The following is a 22,773-nucleotide window of genomic DNA, read 5'->3' as shown; positions in this document are numbered from 1 at the left end:
TCCATGCTTCTAAGAGCTTAACTAAAACACATTTCTCACAACAAGACCGTTATCTCACAAAATTTCAGTATTCAGTCATAAGCTCCTTTTGATGAATCCAGAAATAATTTACTATGTCAATCTCATTAGATACAAAAATTGATAAAGTGAAAGATGAGTTTTCCTTCAGGAACAAATGGTCAGAAACTTGCAGCTGCAGATGAGAGTAAAAGGTTCTGATCAGCGATGCCTGAAATAGTAAATGAGATTAGGTTGAATTCCTACTCTTAGGAAGGTTCAACATCAGCCTGAGTACATCCAAAGTCTCATGAGGGGAACCTAAGCAGTGAGGCAAGAAACCCAAAGGAGCCAGAAAGCATCGAAAGTGAAGCCAATTTTCAATTTACAAAATACCCAAGATAGTTCACTTAATTTAAAATTGCAATTTTTGGCTTTGTTTCTCTGACAGTGATACAGGGAAAGACAAGAAGCAATTGCTGAGCTGTGTAAGGTTCAGGTTTAATAAATTCTATTCCATGAATTAGAAGCAGTGCAGAGATGGTCTACTTGACTGATTCTTGGGATGAAGCAGTTATCTTATTTAGACAGGCTGGGCCTGTATCAACTGGAGTTTAGAAGAAATTTAGGGCATCATATTGAAACATATAAAATTTTGAGGGCCCCTTGACAAGGTAGAGGCTGAAAGGATGTTTCTACATATGGGAGAGAGTTGAACAAGGATCACAGTTTAAAAGTAGGTGGCCTTCCATTTAAGACAGTGACTATGAGAAATTACTTTTGCCAGACAGCTGTTAGTCTCTAGAATTCTCTTTCTTAGACAGTGGTGAAGGCAGGTCATTGAATATATTCAAGGTAGAGGGAGATAATTACTGACTAGCAAGGTACTCAAAGGGATCAGTGTAGACAAGGTGGATTTAAGGCCATAATCAGAACAACCATGATCTTATGGAATGGCATTTCTGATGAAGAGCTTATGCCCGAATCGTTGACTTTTCTGCTCCTTGTCTGCTGCCTGACCTGCTGTGCTTTGCCAGCACAACACTTTTCGACTCTGATCTCCAGCCCTCACTTTTTCTTATGGAATGACAATGTAATCTTGAAGGGCAACTTACTCCAAATTCAAATGCTTGTATATTCAAATGTTTTTGACATTTACAATAGCATGTAAAAATGCAGGTCAAAAGTAGACAAATTCTTGTGGGGGTCCCCCTGCCTGTACACTGCAATGTTGGCAATGATCCATTAAAATTATGCAAATAGTGGGCAAATGAGACAACTCTCATGGATATTCATTTGCAAACTGTTTAACATAGTGTGAGTCAATAAAGTATTGAACTTCAATATGAGGGAGCTTTGCAAAAAAGCGGCATCACCACCTGGAATGGATCAGAACAGTGATTTCCTCCATGAAGCTCCAGGCTCACTCTGTTACCAACTTATTTTCCTGACTCAAGTTTAATTAATTAGTTTTGGTTTGCCAATTAAAAAAAACAATCAAGTTAGTTAATGCTTTCAGAGGAGAGGATTTACTGTCCTGATCTCAGTTAGCCTAAAGATCCCAGATTCACACCATTGAAAGAAAAGTCGAACAAGAACAAAATCAAAGATCTCGAGCAAAAAAATTAGGCTGATGCACAAGTTCAGCACTGAGAAAGTACTGCACAAATGAAAATGCCATCTTTCGTAATAAACACAAAAGTAAAAATTTGTTTTCCCTCGAAGGTGGATGTAAAAGGAAAATGTATTTTCTCAGGTGTCTTGTTTAATTCTCATACTTCCAACAAGTGAATCATAAAATAATAGATCATCTAGTTATTATCATGTGTTCTGTATAAAATGATTGCTGTGTGCCTTGCAATAAACAGTGACGTGATTTTCTTACAAGTACACAGCACACATTGATGTTCCCAGAAAGTAAAATGGAGAATAACATTCTTAAGGTGTGAATTCAGCATTGTGCCTTCCTGAACTATTTTACTAACCCCATTGTACCATTCCTCCAATAATAATTAACACACACACTCTTAATAATTTTGTAAAATAGCTTTTTGTTGTAGATAGTTCTTACCTTCATTAAGGAATTAAGTCCCAACTGAGTGAAATTGTTTTCCTTGAGATCATCTGGCAGTTCTTCTCCAATTGACCATCCTCCTAATCTGTTAATAATACAAGTGTTGAGAACAGGTGATTGGAAGATATTTGGTAGCAATCGAAAGTTCTACATTTAACAGTTATGCTTACTGTCAATGCTTACTGTTCAGAAAATGACCCTTCACTCTATCAAATCTGCACCAGTCAAAGACAGCCACCTAACTGTTGTTATCCAATTTTCCAACACTTGGCCCATAACTTGTATGCCTTGGTACTACATCTACATATTTCTTGAATGTTACAAGGATTTCAGTCTCTACTATTCTGACAGGCAATGAGTTTCAGATTCCCACCATCCTCAGTTAATAAAAATCTCCATTAAATCTCCTGCCCTTCACCTTAAATCCATGCCACCTAGTTAGCGATCCTTTCACCAAGGGGAAAAGCTCCTTCCTGTCCATCATATCTATGCCCCTTATAATTTTACACATCTCAAATACTCAATCTGCTCCAAGAAAAAAATACCCAATCCATCCAATCTCTCTTCATCATTGAGACTCTCCAGTCATGCAATGTCCTGGTATATTTCCTCTGCATTAATATTCCTTCTAAAACATGGATTCCAGAACTGTACACAATACTCTCGCTGTGGTTTAACAATGTTAGCACACATTTAAGATTTTTTTAGATTATGGATAGAGCAACTCTGATTTTCCAGTCTTTACAGTTGGTGACTAGACTATATATTTTCAAGTACAGAATGGCCAGGTTACCATCTCTTTGACTTCTTAAAATACAATCCTAGGTTCCGTTAAGGATTGCCTGCACTGTGAAATGACTTGTTCTCCTTTACTTCTCCACACGTCTCAAATATTCTAGATGATAGATATGGTCACCTTGGCCTTGAAATAACAACGCATCCCAATTTGAATGTTCGTCTCTCAAAGGTCCCATCAATTCAGCAGACAGGCTGAGTCAGCCGACATAGACCTAAATTCCAGGGAGAACACTGCACAATGAGTCACTTTCCAATTCACAAAAGAAGTGGAATGGACTCATATCTACATTGTAATAGTAAGCATAATGTAAGTTGACAATGGTAAAATTTATTCAATTTTATGATTCAAAACTATATTTTCATGAAGGCGACAAATCTCAGGAGACAGAAAAGTTCCTGACTCCACAGACTTGTTTCCATTCAAGAGGATATTATTTTTATTCAGGGCAAACAGGGATAGGATGTAGTTGGGCCTGCCGCCTTCTGCGCTGGCATTGGAGATGAGCAGATGGAGCGGCCTGTAGACTGGAATGCCCACCCTCATGTATCAGGATACAGACCCTCTTGCAATGATAATTGTTAAGCCCTTAAATGCTTGTCCTCAATATCTCATCGAACCAATATGTTTCCCATGCTTCCTCATATCTACCATTCTCCCGCCATCATTCTTATTCCAGGAGGAATACAGCCTACAACAGGGCCGAAAGAGTCGAGTCGGGTAGTGTATTTCACACAGTTGGGTAGCCCTCCATACCTCCTATTTCTCATGTGCATCTAATACTTTTCATGTTCATCTTACCCTTCATGCTCTTTCCATGCCTCCTCCATACCCACTATCCTAATATCCATTATGTACAAAACCAATAAACCATTTGCATATATTTGGAATGTTTCTGAGATTTCCAACAGGATGTTAATAAACAGGAAAGGATGCCAAAAGGATTTACAATTATGTGGTTTGAGTGAAAAGGAGAGGTTGGATAGGCTGGGATTTGTTTTCTCTGGAGTGTAGAAGGCTGAGGGGTGACCTTGTAGATGTTCATAAAATCATGAAGGGCAGAGAGAAGTTGAATAGCCAAGGTCTTTTCCCCAATAAAAAGGAGTCCAAAACTAGAGGGAAGAGGTTTAAGGTGAGAATTGAAAAATTTAAAAGGGACCTGGGAAACAACTTTTTCACACAGAGGGTGGTGCCTGTATGGAACGAGCTGCCAGAGGCAAGTACAATAACAACATTTAAAAGACATTGCAAAGGTACATGGATAGGAAAGGTTTTGAGGGATATGGGCCAAACACAGACAAATGGGCCTAGTTCAGTTTAGGGAATCTGGACAGCATGGACGAGTTGGGCTGAAGTATTTGTTTCAAGGCTGTATGATTCTATGACTCTATAATACATTCCTGGAAAAAGCCTCATTTACTACTTCTTAAAAGTATCAATCAGTCATAGCCATTCATAGCATCAATGTCAGAAATTTAGACAATAAGATATTGGAAAGAATTAGGCTATTTGGCTCATCGAGACTGTTCTATTATTTGGATAATGGATAATATGTTTCTCACACTTGTTCTCCTGCCTTCTCCCAATAACAATTGATCCAATTAGCAATCAAGAACTTGTCTCAAATACACTCAATGACTTGGCCTCCACAGCCTTTTCTAGCAATGAGTTCTGCAGATTCACCACCTTCTGGCTGAATAAATTCCTCCTCATCTCAGTTCTAAAGGGTCGTCTCTTCATTCTGAAACTGTTTCCTTGGCTCCTAGTCTCTCCTACTAGTACAAATGTCTTCTCTATTACCACTTTATCTAGGCCTCTTAATATTCTGTGAGTTTCAAAGAGATCCTCCCTTATCCTTCTAAACTCGATCGAATATAGGCTCAGAGTTCTCAACCGCTCCTCATATGATACAACCTTTATCCCTGGGATTATTCTTGTAAATCTCCTCTGGACCCCTCCAAAGCCACCACCTCCTTCCTCAGATATGGGGCTAATAACAGCTCACAATATTCCGAATGTGATCTGACCAGAGCTTATATAGTCTCAGTAGTTCAACTGTGCTCTTGTGTTCTGGCCCTTTGGAAATGAATGCAAACATTGCAACTGCCTTCCTAACTATCAACTGAATCTGCATGTTAACCTTAAGAGAATACTGAATTAGGACTCCTAAGATCCTACATGCTTCAGATTTCAGAAGCCTTTCCTCAATTAGAAAACAGTCTACACTTCTTAACACCTTGACCTTGTGTAAACATCTAAACAGCAGAAAATCTATCATAAAAAGCAGCAGGTTTTTTAAAGATAATGCACTCTGCAGCTATTATGATACTCACGGCACCCTGCCAGGTATTTTGCTTTCAGCCAGAAATACTGGGTTCATATTACATTTAAAAGCAAAATACTACAAATTCTGGAGAAACTCAGCAGCTCTGGCAGCATCTGTCTGAAGAAGTCATATTGAACTAAAAACTTTAACTCTGTTTCTATCTCCATAGATGCTGCCAGACCTGTTGAGTTTCTCCAGCATTACCTGAGTTTGTTACATCTTACAGCTGTTTAGTAGACATAAAGCCAGGAAGCTTGTCATGGCTGTCAGCAGGCCTCAGCTGCACCCAGGGGTATATCCTTCACTCAGGAGGTTCCTGGACAGTAAATCAAAGGGAGCCTCTGACACCAGTCCTGATCCTGTTTAGGGTGGTCAGAGTCAGAGTCCTCACTACATAAGAGGTGAGGAGCCAAATGACAGACAGCACACCACCCATCTTGACTTTTCCTCATCTATTGTGCTCTGTTTCTCTCCTGGAATGCGAGAGAGGTAAATACTACAGGTATTGGTGTGGTTGGTATTGCAATTACTCTCAGTGTGGGTGTAGAGGTGTCCTCACTGACAGTGCTTGTGGTAAGATGAAACATGAAAGGCTAGTGGTGTTGGAGTTGGGGTGGATGAAAGCCATTAGGGAAGATATTGCAAGCAGCAGTGGACTGGTAGAGCTTGACCCTTATTTGGAAGTTGATTCAGTAGCACAGACAGAGTGAGTGTGAGGTATTGGAGAGACAATGGTGGTACTCCTCTTGGCAGAGTGGAGTAATTACAGTGATGGGCATTCCTCTTGACGTCTGAGACTACTTTCACAGGGGTGGCAATATCAGACCAGGTTGGTATGACCAAGTGTCATGGCCATTGTTATTGGTCTAGAGTAGGAAGAATGCTCTAGTTGGCACTGTCTCTTCCAGCAGGACTTCTCGGACCTTGTCCACGAAGCAAAACACTGATTTTTTTTTCCCCTTCTGCCTTTTCCCTGGCAAATGTCAGCAAACGTCAGGTAGTTCTGGACTGACAGTGTTTGTCTGGTTGTACAATTGACTTTTAAAGATGGCATGGGTACAAGTGTTGCCAGTGGGAAGGGTGCATGGTAAGATGGGGAAGAAGTCAGACATGATGAGAGCCACAGAGGTCGGCAAATATATAAAGAAATGTGCTTGATAAGATACAATGATAAAACTCATTAGGCCTTTTGACAAAAATTTGAAGCAACTCAGACTGAGCCAAAAAAAGTAAGATTGAGCCTAACTTTTAAAAACAAAATTGTTCATAACACGGATTCAGCCAATGTACTTTACCTATTTTGTCCAAATATGTTTTCTGTTGATATTAAATAGTCTTGCAGATTGTAACCTGTGAGGTTGTACAGCAATTGTCCCTCACTATTTCTGTAGTAGGGTGTTGTGGCATTTTCTGCTGGACATTGCTGTAAGATAAATACAATGAGTTAGCTAGATCACTTTTACTGAGATACCTTCAATCGAAAGGTAAAGGCTGAAGTGCAAAATACCACAAAGGTTGAGGAAACATTCAACAAGGTAATCGAGAAATAATGATCAATTAAAAAGAAATTTAGATTTCAATATCTTAGAATCCCTGCAGTGTGGAAACAGGCCATTTGGCCCAACAATTCCACACTGATCCCACGAAGAGTCACCCATCCAGACCCATTCCCCTATCCTATTACTCTACATTTAGTCCTAACTAATGCATCTAACCTACGCATCACTGAACACTACAGGCAATTTACCAGGACCAATTCACCTAACGTGCATATCTTTGGACTGTGGGAGAAAACTGGAGCACCCGGAGGAAACCCACACAGACACAGGGAGAATGGACAAACTCCGCACAGACAGTCACCTGGGGCTGGAACTCAGGTCTCTGTTGCTGTGAGGCAGTAGTGCTAACCACTGAGCCACCGTGCTATATTGTAAAGAATGCAGCCTGACAAAAACTGGGAAGGATAAGCAGCTTTGAGATCAAATGAATGATCAGCTGTTGACTGCAATGTATTCCAATTTCAACACAGAGAATTTAAAATTCTGACTAGAACAATTTGCATTTTCAATAAACATTTTACTGGACAGTGTATCATGCAAAAGGTGACTACACAAAATTAAGACTAGTGGAATTGGAGTTAATATATTAGGACAGATTGAAGATGGTTTATCGACAGTAAACAAGGATTGGAATAAATAAGTAATTATTTATCGCATTTTCAGATTGGCAGTGTCAATATGTTACTGCAAGGAACTATATTTGTGCCTCATCTATTTTCAATTCCTATTGATAACTTAGATGAATGAACTAAATGCAATGCATTCAACTTGGCTGGAAATACAAAGCTAGGTGGGAAACTAAGTATTGAGGACAATGCAAAAAGGCTGCAGACTGACAGAGACAGGTCAGTGAATGGATAAGGACATGGAAAATTGAATTAAGTCGGTGTAAATGTGGTCTAACCTTTAAAGCTGGCAGGATTGGTCGAGAGAGCTGTTAATGAAACAAACAGTGTTCTAGGCTTCATTAATAGAGACATAGAGTGAAAGAGCAAGGAGATTATGCTAATCTTATATAGGACATTAGTTATACCTCAGTTGAAGTGTTATTTGTACAGTTCTGGGCACCTTACTTTAGAAACGATATCAATGCATTGAAGAGAGTGCAAAAGAGGTTTATGTGAATGATTCCAGGGAGGAGAAGCTTCAGTCAGGAGCTTGGACTGGAGAAGCTGGAAAGTGCTTTCTTTAGAAAGGAGATAACTGAAGGCAGATTTGAAAGAAATTTTCAAAATCCTGAGGGGTGCAGACAGAGTAGATGGTGTAAAACTGTTCCTGTTCACAAAAGAATGAAGAATGAGAAGGCACAGTTTTGAAGTCCTTTGAAAAAGACACAAAAGCAAGATGAGAAAAATCTTTTTCACACAGTAGTGGTCTAGGTTTGGAATGCACTGCCTAGAAGTTTGAGGAGAAAGTGAGGACTGCAGATGCTGGAGATCAGAGCTGAAAATGTGTTGCTGGAAAAGCGCAGCAAGTCAGGCAGCATCCAAGGAACAGGAGAATCGATGTTTCGGGCATAAGCCCTTCTTCAGGAATGAGATGTGGTTGTGGTAGCGACTCTGTTTGAGAACGTGGCTGAAGAGCTTCTGCGCAGAGGAGATGACCAGGGGTGTGCAGTGAGAGAGGGACTCACTGAAATCCTTGTAGATGGAGGAAGATAGCTTCTTCAGGAATCTGAAGAAGGGCTTATGCCCAAAACGTCGATTCTCCTGTTCCTTGGATGCTGCCTGACCTGCTGCGCTTTTCCAGCAACACATTTTCAGCTGCCTAGAAGTTTGGCAGAGAAAGGTTCGACTGTTTCCTGTCTAAATGACTTTTCATCACAGCTTCACTTTAGCTCTAATGAAGAGTCACCTGGACTCAAAACGTTAGCTTGTTTTCTCTCCTTGGATGCTGCCTGATGTGCTGTGATCTCCAGCATTTTTTGTTTTCAGTTCAGATTCTATCATCTGCAGTAATTTGCCACAACAAAAGTTCAACTGTGTGATTTACAAGGGCAGTGGATGATTATTTAAATAGAAACAATATGCAGCGTTATGGGGAAAAGGTAGAAGGTTGATATTAAGTCTAAATGCTTGGAGTTGATGCAGATATGATGGGGTGAATGGCTTGGTTCTGCACTGTCACAATTCTGTGATTCTGTATATCTGCAAAAGGATCACACTTTCAGGAAAAGGGGTAAGCCACTTGGGATCAAAGTCAAGAGAAATAACTTCAATGAAAAAGGTGGTGAATCTTTGGAATTCTGTACCTCAGAGAGTTGTGCATTCTTTGTCTCTATTCAAGACATAAACTACTAGGGTTTTAGATACAAAGGTAATTAAGTGGTTTGGGATTAGTGCAGCAAGCTGGATTTGAGGACAGTAGATCAGCTCTGATCGAACTAAATGAGAGGATTCAAAAGACTAAATGGTTTGCTTTAGTTTTTCTGTTTATCTTCTTACGTAAGAAAGAAAGAGATGGAAAAAGGCTGGAATCAAGTTGCACCCATGTTCCACTCTAGCTTTTAGTTGTGCCATTTTCCAGAGTAGGAGAGGATATGGGATAATCTCCCATGCGTGCTCCTCCTCAAAACCCCACTATAAGAGGTCACATCTTGATGAGTTCAAAGGCTAGTTTGGGTAGGCCACTCATTTTATTGTTAAAGACCTCAATGACGTTTATGCCGATGGAGAGTTCTGCTGATGCCCCAGGAAAAACCCCATATCCAGACAGTAGAGTCAAACCAGCAGGGATCAATTACCTTAAGGTAAACTTTATTGGCTCCCAGTGTGGGTATGTGACAGCTCATAAATAATTTTATGCCACAAATTATAAATGCTCTTTTACACCAAGGCTAGAGTTGAGCTTTTACTTTAAGTTGCAACTGAGCAGTCAAGTTTATGCATCAGATTATACTATCTATCATTATAAAGACAGTTGCACTAACCTTGACTTTTCTAATTTAAGGCAATCATGCTAACCTAAGTAAGATAATTAGGGATATGTTAAATATGATTTCACTGGATATAATCCCAAGAAATTTTAATGAGAAAATAAGCACTTCAAATTTAAATGAGCATGTTATGGTGACTAAAATTAACTGTTAAATTTCCAGATCTCTGACTCGTTCTTGCTGAAGATGAGCTCTTGTAAAATTACAATGCTACCATATAAGTCTCCTTTCTACAGATACATTTCCCAGCTCACAGGATGCTGTTTTAAGTAGTTAAGTTATCTTATGCATGTCACAGACTTGGGTAGAATGGGGTAATGATGTCACTAAGAAAACTGGAATAAAACAATTACACTTATGTTGTAAAACCACATGGGGACAAAAAGCATCAGAAAGCTTTAATTAAAGTTGACTATTTAACCACTACAATTAATGCCATTTTAGCACAATTACAATGAATGGCATGTTCCATCACACTCTCAGTAACCTACCAACAGTAATGTTAAGCAAGCCTTCCATAATCCTACACTGAGCCAACAGTTAGATTCATTCTGGTTTACTTGTGCTTCATTTACACATTTGTATTTAGCATGTATCTGTGGAAAGGAGAGTTATTTGGTAGCATTGTAATTTTGCAAGAGCTCATCTTCAGCAAGAATGAGTCAGAGAGTTAATTATGAGATTGATATGCTGTTAAAAGTTATTCAACAAGATCTTTCTCAAAGGCTTTTGCAGTAAGACTAAAAGCATATCAAGGATTGACTTTTGTTAGCTGCACTCTGGGGGCTGTCTAGACTGTGCATCATCTGGAGAAGAATATAGTTATTCATAGCAACTTCTGGACTTCCAAATTATTTTGAGCATGTAATCCAGAAACTATTGTCCACTTATGAGAAGGAAATATTGTGATTTCTGATGGTTTCATTGTCACTATTATTGCATATAGTTGAATATATAGTCAAACTTATCTAAATTCAAAAATTGTTGCATAACATGACCTGTGGGCTCAGAATCAATGGAATTATCAGGACCCATTATTCTTACCTGATAGCCATTATCACAATTACAGTGCCCCACAAAACTCTGTGGTTCTGAATTTCCATTCCACCCGCATGAAGAACTGTCCCTAATAAAAAATACAACAGATATTTTTCCAGTGAAAATAGTGATTTTCAGCTTGTAAATCAGTTTTGTGATTTGTCTGTTAATTTACTTATTGGGAGTATGTTCAACAATAGGTCTTAAGCAAGATTACCATAACAAAGACAGATATCTAACAGTTTTAATTCTCCATGTTTCTTACTTGAATCTCAGCTCAACAGTTGTAGCCTCATCTCAAACTCAGGAGCTAATGAGTTAAAGCTTCATTCTAAAGATTTTATTATACAATTAAAAATGATACTTTAGTGCCATAGTCAAGGAGTGTTACACAATTGGAAGTACTTCAGGTGAGACATTAAACTGAGAACTCCATAGTCAGGAGAAAGCAGTTCAAAAAGATTTACTAATGTTTTGTGCTCATGGCACATCCTTAGAAGTTTGACTGAAGTATTGGTAATCTGTGATTCTGTTACAATCATATGTAACAATGACAACCCAGAAACAACTTTGGGTATTCTACTATCTGGATATTGGTTAAGTAGTGACACATCTGATTGAGTTAACCAGTCTATATGGCTTTGGACTGTGTTAATCAAAGCATGTGTTTTTACAGCTTGATAGTTTGTGTTTGGTGTCCCAAATGAACGTCATCCATTCCCTAGCACTAATATCCTTAATGAGTTGAGCATTAATGAGAAGAATAAAAGTTATTCAACAAGATCTTTCTCAAAGGCTTTTGCAGTAAGACTAAAAGCATATCAAGGATTGACTTTTGTTAGCTGCACTCTGGGGGCTGTCTAGGCTGTGCATCATCTGGAGATTGTTTACTTACAGATCGGAGGCTTGGCCAATGCAGGATTCATTTATTTTCAGAAACTTCAACAACACGGAGGTCAGGTTTATAAAATCATTGTTACCAGAACTGTACAGAGAGAAAAAAAATCAGAATTAAGCACAGGAAGAGTATGAAAGTGAAACAACAAACTGCACCCTAATCAGACAATTCTAGGAAGAAAGATCCATCCTGCATTCTGCCATACTGATTTGTATAAATTTACTCCAAAAATGGAAGGTGCATTTCACTGTTAACGTAATTACTGTTATTATCACAGTTGCTACTACTGATGCCTCACCATTCGTAAAACTTAATACATTGGAAACATTAGCTGTAACATTAAACACACCTAATTAAATAATTGGAGTCAAAGTATTTGGATAGTTATGATGGCCTCGATTTTGTAGTCAATGGCAAAAGAATGGTGTGTACCATTCATTATGCTCATACCAACTCACATTTGTTTCTAGTGAACCTTGCACAGCAACTTAAATTCTGGTACCTGTGCTAATTAAGCACATGACAACAGGTCTCTTAAAACAGATTGAGAAACTTGACTGAGGCACATTAGGCTAGATATGCATGCCCTAGTTTTTGGATGGGGAATTAGTGGAACAGTGATAACTTCACTGGGCTGGGAATCCAAAGGTCCATGCTAATAATCTGGGGATTGGAGTTTGAATCCCACCTAAAAGTACTTACTGAAATGAAAACCTAATAAAACCCTGACATTTTAAGAGTTGTCTAACAGTAACTATGTAACTATTGTCAATTGTTGTAAAAAACCCATTTGGTTTACTAGGATCTCAGAGGAAAAGCAATCTGCAGTCATTGCTGGAGATCTAGTTCACATGTGGCTTCAGACTCACTGCAATGTGGTTGATTCTTAGCTACCCTTTAGAGAGCCAACCAATTCAAGAGCAACTAGGATTGGGCACCAAATGCTTTCTTAACAGCCATGCCAACATCCCACACTAAAGAAAATAATTGCAATTTGTGAGTTGCCTCTGCCAGTTATAAACAAAGATGACTGAGGTTTGGTGCATCTGTATATTGTAGTGAGTGGCCAAGTGGGTCCCATGCTGCTTCCTTCTTTTCCAACTTGCAAGCTGCACCAATTATCAGCAAAGTGAAAATCAATGTTGTGGATTAGATACTACGCAGTATAAAACGATTGCTTTTCTTAAAGGCAGACTGTTACATTTAAAGTGAGTCTGCACTAAAGGTTGGTGAAACTTAAAATGTTGGAAAGTTAAACACCAAGGCAGAGCGAGGATTCAGGGATTCAGGTTGGGGCATTGAAGGCAGTAGTGATGGAGCTGGGTAGGAGGACACATGGTTTCTTGGGGAGGGATGTCAGAAACCCTCAAGGATTGAACCATCAGAATGGTTCAGGAGGAGGGAACTAGGTACATCAATAACTGTTTTTTGGACCCTAGGTTCCAACACCGTTCAAAGGAGGTTAAATGACCTTGTTTGGGTGGTCAAGGTCATCTTGACATAATATTTCCTACTCATCACGCCACTAATCTCTTATGCTGGAGAATGTATCCCACACCTGTCACTTGCCCAACACCACTCCCTGACACTCGGGAATCATGCTTAATAGTCGGTCTCACCCCCTCACGATTATACCAATGATTCATCTCTCTCTAGCTCCTTCAACTATTCAGCTATGACAGGAACATCACCACAGAGTAACATAATCATTGACAATTTATTCTTTTGTTTTGAAAGAAAACAATAATGCATAATAGAAGGGCGCACAGCAGAATTTGGTGGAGAAAAGGACACCTCTATCTCCTGAGTCCTATTGATAAGATTGCTGTCAGCATCATAAAGCCAAAAACCATAGAGCCTGAGCCATAGAAGGCACCAAGACCATTAAGGTTAACAATATATTCATGATTGATGTGTCTTCTTAGCTTTCAGCTCAATCTGCTATTTTGCTTGAAACTACTGAAGGTGCAACTATGGATCTTATGATCCCAATCCACTTCCTTCCACCCATAGCCATCCTCCCCCTTCTGAGGTCCTGCTTTCTGATAAACAAGCACTGTTGCCTCTCAAGCCAGCAGATTAAAGAGGAAAATACTCTAAAATGATGAAAAGGCGTCAGCACTTGATCTAACACTCATAGACTGCAGCCCAGATACTGGCACTAAATATAGCTTAGAGGCTAGAATAGAGTTAAGATAAGCAAGGGTGAGTGATTTCAGGCATAGGTGGGCTGCAGCAAGGCCAGTTGTAAAGAATGATTTGTTTGCCAAAGGTAGCAGATGAGTTCTGGTACAGAGGATTCAGGTGAGAACTTTGATGGGAAACAAAAAGGATAGGACATGAAGGACTGTTGGACATGCACACTGAAATGCTGGGTTCACTGGCTGTCATGCTAACCATCCTCCTGTCATTGCCAAGGAATACGGAGGAGTCAAGAGTGTGGTACTGGAAAAGCACAGCAGATCAGGCAGCATCTGAGGAGCAGGAGAATCCAGTCTTGCTCCAACTTTGCAAAGCACTTCAAACAGAATTTCCCCTTGCCTCAGTTGTTCTTCAATCTCTTTGTGGAGCTTCTGTGCATGTTGCAGACTTAAGGCACAATCTTTCTATTTCAGAGTAAGTCTGAAAGTAGGCAAGAAACTCAGGGCCTACAAAGAAAGGCTATTGTATCTTCCAGAAATCACTCAGTTCATTGGCTGAGAGTGGGCTTCCTGCTGGAATTAGGAAGTAAGAGCCACCAAAAGCTGTCAGCCAATCAGTGACCGGCAGTCCCAGAAATTACCAGATCCACAGTGAAGGCCATGGTTGTCATCAGAACAATACTTATGGACTTCCAGAACAAAGGATCACCCAATCTCATAGTGTTTTGTTAGGACAGTCTCACAAGATGGAGGTGATGGAGAAAAGTGAGCCACATGGTCAGAAATAAGGCCAGGGCATGGGGTTAAATCATTGCAATCTCCTCGCTGAACCATGTCCAGTCCCTTGACTGCTTCAATCTTATTGCAGATTGAAGGGACACCTCCTGAACTCCAAACTGACAATCTGCCTACAAGGGTAATCTTCTACTTCCTAAATGAGACATTTACAGCCCTGTTGGATTGAAGCCCTTAAATTGTTGTTAATTGTTCAATTAAGGACCCTAATTTTAGTTTCAAATAACTTCACAACAGTCAGTATTTACACATGGAGAATCCTTGGCACCGATCCATATAACTCAGAGCCAGCTCTCAGAGCAAACTGGATGTCATAGAAGAGTATCCCTACAGTGTGGAAGCAGGGCAATCAGCCATTTGAGTCCCCACCAACTTTCCAAAGAGCATCCAACCAACACCCACCACCCTACCCTATAACTCTGTATTTCCCACGGATAATCCACCTGGCCTGCACATCCCTGGACTCTATGGGCAATTTAGCATGGCCAATCCACCTAACCTGCACATCTTTGGACTGTGGAATGAATCCAGAACACCCGAAGGGAACTCACACAGACGCAGGGAAATTGTGCAAATTCCACACAGACAGTCACTCTAGGCTGGAATTGAATCCAAGTCCCTGGCACTGTGAGGCAGCATGCTGACCACTGAGCCACTGTGCCTCCCCATAAACCTTACCAATCCTGATATGGATTTTATGTGGCAATGCATTCCTTTAATTCTAGTCACTAGTATTTCTTGAATTTTACTGTAATTGTAAATTTCACTGTTTATAACTGTCTATTACTTGTCTCTGTGGGCTTTGAACTGATATTCCCAGAACATTGACTTGGGGTTCTGTATCACTAGCCCAATGACATCACCACTATCTGCCCTTACTGACATGCCTGCTCTTATCTGTCAGCCAGGACTCCCTGGTTGGATCAAACTAACTGCCTCAATCAGGGAACTCGAATTTCACCTGCTGACCTAATTATAATCATGACAGAGATGGCACAAGAAGGTGAAGCTTGGGCCTTCCCACCAGAATTGAATTGAGACAAAGACCAGAAGATGGTTAGGGGGGGAGGTGCTGGTCTTTCACCATTCCACAGAAACAGGTTCACTTCCTGCCTGCAGGTCCACTGCCTCCAGCCCAGAAGATCCCACTCATTGTGCGATACTTTCCTCCTCTGCCATTCTGCAAAGCTGCAGCAACACTCCAACAAATAGAGACAGAAACTGCTGTCATTACTCAACAGAATTGGCAGCCTTTATGGAGGGAGAAATAAAGTTTCAGACTGTGACTTATCTTCAGTTCTACTCCAAAGGTGCAGATGGAGGGAACTTCCAGAAACCAGACTTTGGAGGTTTTTTGGACGTGTTCACCCCCAATATCCAATACAGGCAAATTGTGACAAGATTGGCAGTTAGTGGTCGTGGGCAAAACTTTTCTCATTGTTAATCAGAGGACCTCTGCACATCTATGCTTCCTTTTTTAGGTAAATATATTAACCTGTGACTGCTTCTATTGTGTGTATGTGTGTGTGTGTGTCTTTTTGTGTTACACATTTTTGTAAACAACTGTTTGTTTATCCTGTCTCTACTGATTTTCCTGTGTGTGCATGTAATTGTGAGTGAGTGAGACACCTTTCAGTCATGGCTGACCTCGTTGTTCTAGCTTTCTGCTTCCTTGAAGCAACGTCACTTGTGACTAAAGAGGCCAATGCTGGAGTGACAGTCCAGGTCATAGAAGTCACATCTATATATGGTCATTGATCTGCTAGAACTGCTGCACTCCTTCCTTCGTGCCCGCTTGTCTGCTGCAGCACTCATCAGCTTCTTTTCCCCTGTTTTGAGATGTTGGTTCAGGGGGCTTCTCCATCTCATGTGGTCAGCTGCAAGCCTTTCCCAGGATCCATAACGATATCAAGCACATACATGTTTCTCATGCAGCATAGCTGGGGAATGCCCAGTGGGTCTCTTCCCAGATGCAAGCTCTCCACAGAGGATATTCTTTGGGATGCAGCCGTCCTCCATGCAGTGGACGTGGCCTAACCAGCGCAGTCTTCGCTGCCTGAGCAGAGTGTACATGCTTGGAAGGCTAGCGTGAGATAGGACCACTGCATTGCCCTCTCTGTCTTGCCAGGATATGCCCAGGATAAGGCAGATACTCCTCAAGTGGAAGGTGTTCAATCTTCTCTCCTGTCTGGTATATGTAGTCCATGTTTCACTGCCATACGGCAGTGTGCTTATGGCGCGGGCATTGTAGACTGACATTTTTGTCTTCACTGTCAGCTTAGGAATTCGAGTTGTGAGGCAAGCAAGAGTTGAGGCTGCTTCAGTTAGCAAAATGTTGATGGAAACTGCTGCCTCTTGAAAATAACAATTCTAATCATCACTGAGCGGTAACAGACCAGTATTCTCATTGATACCTATTACAATACTTCACAGACTAATAGCTGTCAGGATAATTTAAGCAATTATATCAAGCTCTATATGAAGGAACGTGATAAGCAACATGTAATAAGATGAATAAGCTTAAGTAGGTTTATGGATGAAATATATATCTAGACAATTCATTTAGAATATGAGTTGAATGATGGCATTCACTTAGAGGAACAATTATGTTCAAATAAACAGCCATTAAATATATTAATGGTCCTCAAATAGCTACTATTTAAAAAATAAACATATAAACTAGCTCAAATTATTTAAATAATGGTTATGATGTAGAAATTATAAAAATGTTCACAAATCTGGCTTGATATTGATCAGTTCAGGACCAAAATTCCGCTTGTGACACAATTAAAATCTTTGTGCAGCTCTTCAGACCAGAGGTGGAGCTTGAAACTGAAATTATGCTTCACATCATGGCAATGATTATCCCTTGCTGCCAATGCAACGTTTTGCTTTCATATCTTCACATTCTTTCCTTGGAGAATAAAATTGATTTGAAGAAGATTCACAAGCTGATCAACAGTCTGACTGGTCCTACATGAGCACTCCTTCTTATGTTGCGACTATCTTTATACCAATCACTAATAATTTGGTCTTTTGCAGTGGTAAGACTTCCATAGCCCAGATGATAGGAGGTGTTGGGGAGGGGGAGAAAGAAGGAGGTGGGAGTGAAAACGAATCAGGAGATGATAAACATGTAAACCCGCCAGACTCCAGCAATTCCATTGGAATTCCAAGTGAGAGGCTGAATCTCCATTCAGCAGCACCCTTCAACTTCTGACTCAATTATGGGAATATGGCTGTCAACACAAAGGTTCAGAGGAAAGATGGTGGCATAATAGTCTGGATGAGGCCCGACTAATGCTCTGGAGATGTGAGCTCACATCCCACCAAGCAAGCTGGTGGAATTAAATTTGATTAATACTTTTGGAATATAGAGTTAGTTATAGTGAAGATAATTAAGAAGGCAGTGGTAGTGTCCATCCCCCAAACTAGGAGGCCTGGGTTACAGTTCCACCAACTCCAGAGGACTCTAATAATATCTCTGAACAGGTTGTTTAGAGTGTGTTGCTAGCAAAGCACAACCGGTCAGGCAGCATCTGAAGAACAGGAGAATCAACAGGAGAATGAGCCTCAAAACGTTGACTCTCCTGCTCCTCGGATGCTGCCTGACCAGCTGTGCTTTTCCAGCACCACACTCTTCAACTCTGATCACCAGCATTTGCAATACTCAATTTCTCCTAAGATCTGTTATACAAATCCATATGGTTCACTAATGTCCTTTAGAGAAGGAAATCTGGCAGACTGGTAGTTAAGCAAAAAGGGTGTGTGTGCTTCTCAAAGCAATTCTCCATCCAAAATTTCTCCACCCCGGCAATCCGAGCCCACCTCCTCAGGTCTGAGAGCCCAGCTCCAGCAAAACCCCAGAATTAACTTGGCCTATGGTATCTGTTCCCCAAGGCACAGTTATGGCTACCACTCCTGGTGGCATAGTTTCAATAACAAAGTTGGTAACCATTTGTTTGGCCAGCAGTCCTTTCAGGTAGGACTTCCTTTCAGAAGGAACATTTCAAATGAATTATAGACGGAGGGCTGTAGAATGGCTTCAGAGTGACCAGCCAAATGAAGGTGGGCTCTGCTCCCAACTTGAAGAGGTTTGCAGTTCAGTGTAGTGGAGAGGGATTTCTCCCCCTAGGATAACATTGAACGAAATAACCTCTCAGGTACTTGGTCAGTAACACCAGTGCCTCAGGATGCCACAGTGACAGAGCTGGGTAGGTTTCCCTCAGCATGTCAAGCCTCAAGAGGAAAGAGGGAGCCGCTGAAACCATCCCTTTCCATGGGGCAGAGAGATTTCAACTAGACTCAATTCAACTAGACTTTATCTGTCGTCAACCAGACCACTACAGTTTCAGCAAAATTTTCCTTCTTTTATATTATCTATCTCTATTTGTGAAACTCAAGATTTTGTGTGTTTTATTAGTTCCTATCTCTATATGTCATAATACTTTCAACATTCTGTTGTGGGCAAAGTCTTAGAGAGAATTGTAAGGGATAGGATTTATGCACATCTGGATAAGAATGATGTGATCAAGGATAGTCAGCATGGTTTTGTGAAGGGCAGGTCGTGCCTCACAAACCTTATTGAATTCTTTGAGAAGGTGACTAAGGAGGTAGATGAGGGGAAAGCGGTAGATGTGGTATATATGGATTTTAGTAAGGCGTTTGATAAGGTCCCCCATGGTAGGCTACTGCAGAAAATACAGAGATATGGCATTGAGGGTGAGTTGGAGGTTTGGATTAGGAATTGGCTCTCTGGAAGAAGACAGAGGGTAGTAGTTGATGGCAAAGGTTCATCTTGGAGTGCCGTCACTAGCGGTGTTCCGCAAGGATCTGTTTTGGGACCATTGCTGTTTGTCATTTTTATAAATGACCTGGAGGAAGGGTTAGAAGGTTGGGTGAGCAAGTTTGCGGATGATACGAAAGTCGGAGGAGTTGTAGACAGTGAGGAAGGATATGGCAGGTTACAGCGGGATATAGAGAAGCTGCAGAGCTGGGCAGAAAGGTGGCAAATGGAGTTCAATGTAGCTAAGTGTGAAGTGATTCACTTTGGTAAGAGTAATAAAAAGATGGATTACTGTGCTAATGGTAGACTACTTGGTAGTGTGGAAGAGCAGAGGGATCTTGGTGTCCATGTACACAGATCTCTGAAAGTTGCCACCCAGGTAAATAGTGCAGTGAAGAAGGCATATGGCGTACTGGCTTTTATTGGTAGAGGAATTGAGTTCCGGAGTCCTGAGGTCATGCTGCAGTTGTATAAGACTCTGGTGCGGCCGCATCTGGAATATTGTGTGCAGTTTTGGTCGCCATACTATAGGAAGGATGTGGAGGCACTGGAACGGGTGCAGAGGAAGTTTACCAGGATGTTGCCTGGTATGGTAGGAAAATCCTATGAGTAAAGGCTGAGGCACTTGGGGTTGTTTTCATTGGAGAAAAGAAGGTTTAGGGGTGATTTGATAGAGGTGTACAAGATGATTAGGGGGTTAGATAGGGTTGACAGTGAGAACCTTTTTCCACGTATGGAGTCAGCTATTACAAGGGGGCATAGCTTTAAATTAAGGGGGGGTAGATATAGGACTGATGTTAGGGGTAGGTTCTTCACTCAGCGAGTAGTAAGTTCATGGAATGCCCTGCCAGTAGCAGTGGTGGACTCTCCCTCTTTATGGGTATTTAAGCGGGCATTGGATAGGTATATGGAGGATAGTGGGTTAGTGTAGGTTAGGTGGGCTTTGATCGGCGCAACATCGAGGGCTGAAGGGCCTGTACTGCGCTGTATTCTTCTATGTTCTATGTTCTATGTTCTATTCTTTGCACATAAATCCATCAACACCATTGTTAATCCAGAGAGAGCTTCATCAATCTAAATACAATAAAAGAAAAATTAAAATGTCTTATTTATGATCTTTCCTCTCTCTAGCTAAAAGTGCTTTGTGGATGATCCATCTTGACCACTTCTTGAGGCCTACAGCATCTCAGATGTTAATCTTCAGTCAATTTGATTTGCTGCACATTATATCGAGAAATGGCTGGGGGCACTGGACATTGCAAAGGCTATGGGTCCTGACAAGCATTCCAACAATAATACTGAAGATTTATGTTCAAGAACTAGCCATGCCCCTAGCCAAGCTTCACCAGAATAGCTACTAAATTAACATCTGCCCAGAATTTAGAAAAATGTTCAGGCATGTTCTGTGCACAAATAGGAAGACAAATCCAATCCAACCAATTACCACCCCATCAGCTTACTCTCAATAATTATCAAAGCAATAGAAAGTGTCATTGACAGCATTAATAAGTGGTACTAGCTCAGCAATATCCTGTTTTCTGAAGTTGAGTTTGTTTTCTGCCAGGAACACTCAGCTCCTGATCTCATTACAGCCGTGGTCCAAACATAGGAACAAGAGGTGAACTTCAGAGGTGAAATATGTATAACAGCCTTTGATATCAAAGCAGCATTTTTCTTGCAAAACTTGAATAAGTTGGAATTGAGGGAAAACTGTCTGTTTGGAGTCTATCAAACACAAAGATTGTGGTTGTTAGAGATCAGTCATTTCAACTCCAGAACATTTTTGCAAACACTCCTCAGCTTATTGTTCTGGGTCTAACCAATTTCAACTGCTTCATCAACAACCTTCCTTGCATCATGAGGTCAGAGATAGGCATGTTGGCTGATGATTGCATCATATTCAGTACAATTCATGACTCTTCAGATACTGAATCAGCCCTATTCCGTACGTCGCAAAACCTGACAACATCCAGGTTTGAGAAGGTAAGCTGCAAATACCATTCACACCATGCATTTTCCAGGCAATGTTTATCTCAAACAAGAGAATGTAATCAACATCCCTTGATATTCAATGGTATCACCATTACTAAATCCCCCACTATTAATATCCTGAGAGAGGTCACCATTAATCAGAAACTGTACTTGACCAACTATATAAATACAGTGGCTACACGAGCAGGTCAGAGGCTAGGAGTTCTCTAATGAGTAACTCACCTCCTGTTTCCTCAAAGCCTACCTACCATGGACAAGGCACAAGTCAGGGGTGTGACAGAATACTCTCCGTTTGCCCAAATGGATACAGTGTCATTAGTACATAAGAAGCTCAATACTGTCCAGTACAAATGAGCCTTGATTAGCACCCCATTCACCAAGTTCTCCCTTCACCATATCAGTGACAGCAGCGTGTACCATCTGCAGCATGCATTGCAGTAACTCACTAAGGTTCCTTCAACAGCACCTTCCAATCCCACTACTACTAAGGTCTTGAAAGACGAAGCAGCAGATGTGTTGGAACACCACCTGTAAGTTTCTCTCCAAGCCACATACCATCCTAACTTGAAACTGTATCAATGTTCTTTCTCTGTCACTGGCTTAAAATCCTGATACTCTCTTCTTCACAAGACTGTGAATAAACCTGCACCTCTGGGACTGCAAGAGTTCAAGAAGGCAATGTGGTCTGGACAATAAATACTGGCTTAGCAAGCGACACTCACATCCCATGACTGAAATTTCTAAATAAAGGTTAATCAGACGGATTATATTCTGATACAAAAGTTTGAAAGCTGGCCTCTCCTGACTGGAACATTTTACTTATATATGGTTATTGGCAGAGAAACTGAAATTGGGTGGCTTCCTATTTATTGAGAGTGCAATTGGTCATTTCACTCATTTATTCCACCAACCCCCATGTTGAGGGCCATGATCAGGACACCTCACCTGAAGAATGTGACATCTGAATCTTGATATATATCTGGAGATAGCTTGAGTGAGGGATATTCAGCAATTAAAGGCTTGACACTGAACAGGGCCATTGCTAGAATGACAAAGAGAACAGGAAGCAGAATGTTCGCAATGGCCCCTTTCCAGTCCCTTCTTGTATGGTGAAAGCGTTTAATCATCAGAGCTACCATCTGTTTCAAAATGAGTCTCCATCCAGTTACTCGTTGGGTTCCAGCAAGGGCTGCACCTTGTAAAAGAAAACAAAACACTTCATTCAAAACAATCAAGGGTGATACGGTTTTATTTTTATGGTTTTTATTTTCTCAGTCATTACATTATACTGAATGCCTTGATATATCAAGCCACCAACTGAATGGACAAAAATTTGAAAGAAATTAAGCTCCAATTTAGAGAATGCTATAAGTTTCATCAGGAAATTGTCTTAAATGGTAAATTATCTGCAAAATGCTGTGGATTTTGGAAATCTG

At 40.7% G+C, this 22,773-nt stretch overlaps 1 protein-coding gene across 1 annotated transcript in view; it reads right to left on the bottom strand.

Moving 5' to 3' along the window:
* Nucleotides 1-22,773, bottom strand: part of LOC140480574 (ATP-binding cassette sub-family A member 13-like) — a 282,456-nt gene that overhangs the window by 51,669 nt on the left and 208,014 nt on the right. Inside the window, exons 42-46 of the mRNA XM_072575601.1 lie at nucleotides 22,283-22,532; nucleotides 11,621-11,710; nucleotides 10,732-10,813; nucleotides 6,489-6,616; nucleotides 2,069-2,156 (exon numbers count right to left, since the gene is read on the bottom strand). Of these exons, the coding sequence (XP_072431702.1) occupies nucleotides 2,069-2,156; nucleotides 6,489-6,616; nucleotides 10,732-10,813; nucleotides 11,621-11,710; nucleotides 22,283-22,532 (638 nt within the window). The remainder of the gene's footprint in view (nucleotides 1-2,068; nucleotides 2,157-6,488; nucleotides 6,617-10,731; nucleotides 10,814-11,620; nucleotides 11,711-22,282; nucleotides 22,533-22,773) is intronic.

Source organism: Chiloscyllium punctatum, chromosome 8 (genome assembly GCF_047496795.1).
Source record: "Chiloscyllium punctatum isolate Juve2018m chromosome 8, sChiPun1.3, whole genome shotgun sequence".
Lineage (NCBI taxonomy): Eukaryota > Metazoa > Chordata > Chondrichthyes > Orectolobiformes > Hemiscylliidae > Chiloscyllium > Chiloscyllium punctatum.
Note: the sequence above shows the minus strand (reverse complement) of the source record. Positions and strands in the feature narration are given on the sequence as shown.